We start from the raw sequence: 7,500 nt of genomic DNA on the forward strand, positions 1-7,500 counted from the left end.
AAACGTTGGCAAACAAGTCTTCGACGGACGGACGGACGGACGGACGGACGGACGGACGCTATAAAAATACTTTTAGTGGTTGACACCACAACACCCCCCCCCCCTCCCACACACACACACACACCTGTTCTAACCCACATTAAACCGCAAACATTTCTCTCTCTCTCTCTCTCTCTCTCGGTCTGTGCTGGACATCGGCCAATCCTGGCACCTGCGCCCGCCCGCCCACGCACACGCACACACACACGCACACGCACACGCACACGCACACACACGCAAGTGAGCATGTATATCTGCCACTATCAGCTGTTGGCTGTGTGTGTGTGTGTGTGGGGGGGGGGGGGTGTCAGAAAAAAAACAACCTTGGTTAGTTCCTGCCAGCTGTGTGTGTGTGTGTGTGTGGCGCGCGTGCGTGTGATACTGGGAATGAAAGCGCTCTTGTTACGGTGACAGACAGACAGACAGACAGACAGACAGACAGACAGACAGACAGACAGACAGACAGACAGACAGACAGACAGACAGACAGACAGACAGACAGACAGACAGACAGGCAGAACTGTGCTACCGAAGACAGCACTCTATATTTTACTAGGAAAACTCCTTCTGTTTCCCTTCCCCAAAAATCAAAGTGTTCAGAAGCATTCATAGTGAGTTAGCAACGATTTCATCATCATCATTTTTCGACCGCGGTCGAGATCGTGGATTTCACAATATCACGCCAGACTTCCCGGTCCTTCATTGCCACCCCCAGTTCCTGCTTACTGATGCATGTGTCCCTAGCGATGACATCATGTGTCCCTAGCGATGACATCATGTGTCCCTAGCGATGACATCAGGGAAAGACAGTTTTCTACCTCTGGTCTTCTTTGAGGCAGGACTCCAGAGAAGAAGGGAAGATATGACCTCATTGTGAGGTTATATATACTAGTGAAGAAACACAGGGAAGGTTGCCGTATATTAGATTAGTCGATGGGTGGACTAGTGTAGAAACACAGGGAAGGTTGCCGTATATTAGATCAGTCGATGGGTGGACCAGTGTAGAAACACAGGGAAGGTTGCCGTATATTAGATCAGTCGATGGGTGGACCAGTGTAGAAACACAGGGAAGGTTGTCGTATATTAGATCAGTCGATGGGTGGACTAGTGTAGAAACACAGGGAAGGTTGTCGTATATTAGATCAGTCGATGGGTGGACCAGTGTAGAAACACAGGGAAGGTTGCCGTATATTAGATCAGTCGATGGGTGGACTAGTGAAGAAACACAGGGAAGGTTGTCGTATATTAGATCAGTCGATGGGTGGACTAGTGAAGAAACACAGGGAAGGTTGCCGTATATTAGATCAGTCGATGGGTGGACCAGTGTAGAAACACAGGGAAGGTTGCCGTATATTAGATCAGTCGATGGGTGGACTAGTGTAGAAACACAGGGAAGGTTGCCGTATATTAGATCAGTCGATGGGTGGACTAGTGAAGAAACACAGGGAAGGTTGTCGTATATTAGATCAGTCGATGGGTGGACTAGTGTAGAAACACAGGGAAGGTTGCCGTATATTAGATCAGTCAATGGGTGGACTAGTGTAGAAACACAGGGAAGGTTGCCGTATATTAGATTAGTCGATGGGTGGACTAGTGTAGAAACACAGGGAAGGTTGCTGTATATTAGATCAGTCGATGGGTGGACTAGTGTAGAAACACAGGGAAGGTTGCCGTATATTAGATTAGTCGATGGGTGGACCAGTGTAGAAACACAGGGAAGGTTGCCGTATATTAGATTAGTCGATGGGTGGACTAGTGTAGAAACACAGGGAAGGTTGCCGTATATTAGATTAGTCGATGGGTGGCTCTTCCAAGACAGGTTTTGCGCTCTCTCATTAGAAGGCGGGTGTAAGTGTCATCCAACCGTTTCTCTTGTTTCTTTGAAAGTGTCCATGTCTCGGAGCTATAGAGTAGAATCGTCTCAACAGTCGTCCTAAATATTTTGACTTTTACTAAGTTGGGATGACCAGATCTTAATGCATGTCATTGCAGGCTGACCAGGCCATACCCTTCCTAGTTTGAAAGTCCTTTTGGGAAGAAGATATTTATGAACCCAAATACTTGTAGTCATCAACCTGTTTCAGAGGAGTGTTGTTAAGTGTTTTTATAATGTGGTTATTGTTGGATTTGCATATATTTACGTATTCAGTTTTCGTCTCGTTGAGATAAAGACCAACACAGTTGGTCTGAGCCTGAGCGTATTCCAAGTGAGTGAGTGAGTGAGTGAGTGAGTGAGTGAGTGAGTGAGTGAGTGAGTGAGTGAGTGAGTAGTGAGTGAGTGAGTGAGTGAGTGAGTAGTGAGTGAGTGAGTGAGTGAGTGAGTGAGTGAGTGAGTGAGTGAGTGAGTGAGTGAGTGAGGTAGTGAGGGAGTGAGGGAGGGAGTGAGGGAGTGAGTGAGTGAGTGAGTGAGTGAGTGAGTGAGTGAGTGAGTGAGTGAGTGAGTGAGTGAGGGAGTGAGATAAGATAAGATGAGTGAGTGAGTGAGGGAGTGAGATAAGATAAGATGAGTGAGTGAGTGAGGGAGTGAGTGAGTGAGTGAGGGAGTGAGATAAGATAAGATGAGTGAGTGAGTGAGTGAGTGAGATAAGATAAGATGAACTCACCCATTTCCTGGGTCTCCCTCGCGGTCTCTTCCCTCCGCTCGCTTCGGGAGTCTGAAAATAAATAATATGTAAATGATATGCTAATGAGTATGTTAATAAGATATGAATAATATGTTCAGTCAGACGGATTATTCTACACAGTGATGTGTACACCACAGATTGTCTACACAGGCATGGAGTTTGCCTTCAGGTTGCCCGACCGGGCAAGTGCTCGTTTGAGAGCGGACGCAACCGTCTATAAACACAACACCAGATATCTGTCTAAACACCTGAACGTGTCCAGAGCTCTGTCTTCTATAAACACAACACCAGATATCTGTCTAAACACCTGAACGTGTCCAGAGCTCTGTCTTCTATAAACACAACACCAGATATCTGTCTAAACACCTGAACGTGTCCAGAGCTCTGTCTTCTATAAACACAACACCAGATATCTGTCTAAACACCTGAACGTGTCCAGAGCTCTGTCTTCTATAAACACAACACCAGATATCTGTCTAAACACCTGAACGTGTCCAGAGCTCTGTCTTCTATAAACACAACACCAGATATCTGTCTAAACACCTGAACGTGTCCAGAGCTCTGTCTTCTATAAACACAACACCAGATATCTGTCTAAACACCTGAACGTGTCCAGAGCTCTGTCTTCTATAAACACAACACCAGATATCTGTCTAAACACCTGAACGTGTCCAGAGCTCTGTCTTCTATAAACACAACACCAGATATCTGTCTAAACACCTGAACGTGTCCAGAGCTCTGTCTTCTATAAACACAACACCAGATATCTGTCTAAACACCTGAACGTGTCCAGAGCTCTGTCTTCTATAAACACAACACCAGATATCTGTCTAAACACCTGGACGTGTCCAGAGCTCTGTCTTCTATAAACACAACACCAGATATCTGTCTAAACACCTGGACGTGTCCAGAGCTCTGTCTTCTATAAACACAACACCAGATATCTGTCTAAACACCTGAACGTGTCCAGAGCTCTGTCTTCTATAAACACAACACCAGATATCTGTCTAAACACCTGAACGTGTCCAGAGCTCTGTCTTCTATAAACACAACACCAGATATCTGTCTAAACACCAATTCAGACAGCCGGCAATGAGTGAAATGCTTCATCTCTGACTGTGACACCTCTAGGGGCCACAAACTGCATTCAAAGATGTTCCTAGAAGCTTTGTCATTGGTCAGAGAAAAGAAACCCTGTCGAAATGAAGTAGACAGGCAAATCGACCAATGATAAAGCTTCTAGGAACATCTTTGAATGCAGATTGCGGCCCTGAATACCAAAAAAATATAAAGATAAAAATAAATAAAAGGTCATTACATTTTTGACATATTATTGATTATAAGCAGCTTTATTGTTAGCGTGGGACTGATGATCGAACCCTACAAACCCTCCCGCGCTCAGATCAGCCGACGTTTAAGTAGAGCGTGACCTGTACTTGACCTTTGGGCAAGTCCAGCATGACATGTACTTGACCTTTGGGCAAGTAGAGCGTGACCTGTACTTGACCTTTGGGCAAGTAGAGCGTGACCTGTACTTGACCTTTGGGCAAGTCCAGCGTGACCTGTACTTGACCTTTGGGCAAGTAGAGCGTGACCTGTACTTTGAAAAATCGTGAAATGTGGGGCAAATCTTTGAATATATATTCTTTCAGAGCGAATGTTTTTAACTTAAATCTTTGCTTCTGGGGGGGGGGGTCCCAGGAACAACATATTTTCAGATGGGGGTCGGCGGCCAAATACAGATAATTCTGGCGGTCCTTGACATGAAAAAGGTTGAGCACCCATTTGACGTGCGTGCCTGCGTGCGTGCGTGCCTGCGTGCCTGCCTGCGTGCGTGCGTGCGTGCGTGCGTGCCTGCGTGCGTGCGTGCGTGCGTGCGTGCGTGCGTGCGTGCGTGCCTGCGTGCGTGCGTGCGTGCCTGCCTGCCTGCGTGCGTGCGTGCGTGCGTGCGTGCGTGCGTGCCTGCGTGCGTGCGTGCCTGCGTGCCTGCCTGCCTGCGTGCGTGCCTGCGTGCGTGCGTGCCTGCGTGCGTGCGTGCGTGCGTGCGTGCCTGCGTGCGTGCCTGCGTGCGTGCGTGCCTGCGTGCGTGCGTGCGTGCGTGCCTGCGTGCCTGCCTGCGTGCGTGCGTGCGTGCGTGCGTGCCTGCGTGCGTGCCTGCGTGCGTGCCTGCGTGCGTGCGTGCCTGCGTGCCTGCCTGCGTGCGTGCGTGCCTGCGTGCGTGCCTGCGTGCGTGCGTGCGTGCGTGCGTGCCTGCGTGCGTGCGTGCCTGCGTGCCTGCCTGCGTGCGTGCCTGCGTGCATGCGTGCCTGCGTGCATGCCTGCGTGCGTGCCTGTGTGGCTGCGTGCGTGCGTGCGTGCGTGCGTGCGTGACACACCTTGGTCGCTGCCTTGGACGGACCTTTGTTCTTGCTGCCCTTAGGACGTCCTCGAGGTCGTTTGGGGACGGGCTCTCCTATTGGCTCCTGGAGAGAGAGAGAGAGAGAGAGAGAGAGAGAGAGAGAGAGAGAGAGAGAGAGAGAGAGAGAGAATTATAATGTGTAACCATTGGTTATGATGACAGCAGAAATATGGAATAGTTGACAATGAACACAATAAAGGGCTCAAAACTCACTTTGTAATTAATGCTCCAGGTCAGTCTATTCACAGCTACTGTATGACCTGCTGTGATTGTGAATAAATACCTGGAGCATTAACTACAAAGTGAGTTTCAAGCCTTTGCTTTTGGTCATGATATCCGTTAGGCTTCACTCACACGGTCACAACAGATTGTTGTATAGCTGATGCATGAGACTTGTTTACTGATGCAAGCTCGCAATTCATTTCCAATGGGAGTCACATGGTTTGACACATGTTTGTTGTATGAGGGGGAGGGGGGGCAGTGGAAACACAGCCGAAAGCCGTACAACACAAATGTTGTGTCAAACCATGTGACTTCCATTGGAAATGCATTGGGGCGGCCATGACACTTACCCTTTGTTTACATCTAGCATCCAACAATGTTGTATGCTAGATGTGAAGGTGTGAGTGAGGCCTTAGTCTAACAGTTTGCACCCAGACCGGAGGATGTACTCCTGTTTTATCGTATCTTATTCTGATTGTTGTGACAGAAATGAAAATTGGACTCATGTATACACTCCTTCGGATTTAAGTTCATTCTGGTTTTTCTGAGCATGCTCATTTCCAAGGCGCTCCAACTCCAAGGCGCTCCAACTCCAAGGCGCTCATATCCAAGGCGCGCCGAGGAGTTTGCACATAGAGCGTGTTATTTTGTGCATTTTGCAGATCCAAAATCCACAAAAAAAACGTGGAGCAGGCTGCAGCAGCAGTGATGATGATCCCCCTGGTCTGTGAGTGTTCAAAGATCCAACCGTCCCAAGTTGATCATGATCACTCTGATTTTCAAACATGTTTGATATAGTCTAGCCTTATGTATCTGGATGATTAATTAATGCTACTGTAGGCTACTGTATAAGACAAATGCACTTGGAATGGGACATAGAGGGGGAGAAATGTTTTTTTTTTTTTTATCGTTTTTTTCCTTCAATATATTTAAATGAAATACTCTTTAGGGGCATGTCATGTGATCTACCTGCACAGCCTTTGTGATCTACTGGTAGATCACGATCTACCTTTTGGGCACCCCTGGTGTAACACATGGAACCAAATGGGTCTGTAACTCTGAGAGTGTAACACATGGAACCAAATGGACCCTTACGGGTCTGTGACTCTGAGAGTGCACACATGGAACCAAATGGACCCTTACGGGTCTGTGACTCTGAGAGTGTAACACATGGAACCAAATGGACCTTTACGGGTCTGTGACTCTGAGAGTGTAACACATGGAACCAAATGGACCCTTACGGGTCTGTAACTCTGAGAGTGTAACACATGGAACCAAATGGACCCTTACGGGTCTGTGACTCTGAGAGTGTAACACATGGAACCAAATGGACCCTTACGGGTCTGTGACTCTGAGAGTGTAACACATGGAACCAAATGGACCCTTACGGGTCTGTGACTCTGAGAGTGTAACACATGGAACCAAATGGACCCTTACGGGTCTGTCACTCTGAGAGTGTAACACATGGAACCAAATGGACCCTTACGGGTCTGTGACTCTGTTGTTGTTGTGCAATAACTTTAAGACTGACTTTAACGCACGCACGCACGCACGCACGCACGCACGCACGCACGCACGCACGCACGCACGCACGCACGCACGCGCACACACACACACACACACACACACACACACACACACACACACACACACACACACACACACACACACACACACACACACACACACACAAGTCCTCCTAAACATTAAAACACCAGCCTGCCACGCACTGGAACTATAGATCTCCAAGCCCTAATGGCCCGCTTAATGACAACAATAAACAAACAGCGTGGTTTGTAGGCATTAGATCTAACAGACCAGTCTCTGATGATCAAACAAACTGATGAAGTTAATTAGCATTTTTATCCATTGATGTCTTCATTATTAAAGCTGGTCTCAGCAGTAACAACTTGTTCCCCCAAAACGTGTGTGTGTTTGTGTGTGCGTGCGTGCGTGCGTGCGTGCGTGTGTGCGTGCGTGCGTGCGTGCGTGCGTGCGTGCGTGTGTGTGTGTGTGTGTGTGCGTGCGTGTAAATAAAGAGAAACATGTAGGCTACTTTCTGGGGGTTCCAGGAGGTCTACCAGGTTTAGAATAGATTAAATAAAAATGTACTTTCTGGGTCTTCAGGGTTAGTTATATAAATATATTTACTTTCTGGGGGTTCCAGTTAGTTAAATATAAATATATTTACTTTCTGGGGGTTCCAGTTAGTTAAAT

General features: G+C 47.7%; 1 protein-coding gene across 1 annotated transcript in view; it reads right to left on the reverse strand.

Annotated features, from left to right (window-relative positions):
• The window catches only part of hmga2 (high mobility group AT-hook 2), a gene marked incomplete at both ends in the record, with an annotated part of 18,062 nt that overhangs the window by 9,069 nt on the left and 1,493 nt on the right, over positions 1 to 7,500 (reverse strand). Inside the window, 2 exons of the mRNA XM_079531192.1 lie at positions 2,643 to 2,693; positions 5,039 to 5,125. Coding sequence (XP_079387318.1) covers positions 2,643 to 2,693; positions 5,039 to 5,125 — 138 coding nt within the window. The remainder of the gene's footprint in view (positions 1 to 2,642; positions 2,694 to 5,038; positions 5,126 to 7,500) is intronic.

The sequence above is a fragment of the Electrona antarctica genome (genome assembly GCF_951216825.1).
Source record: "Electrona antarctica genome assembly, contig: scaffold_58, whole genome shotgun sequence".
Lineage (NCBI taxonomy): Eukaryota > Metazoa > Chordata > Actinopteri > Myctophiformes > Myctophidae > Electrona > Electrona antarctica.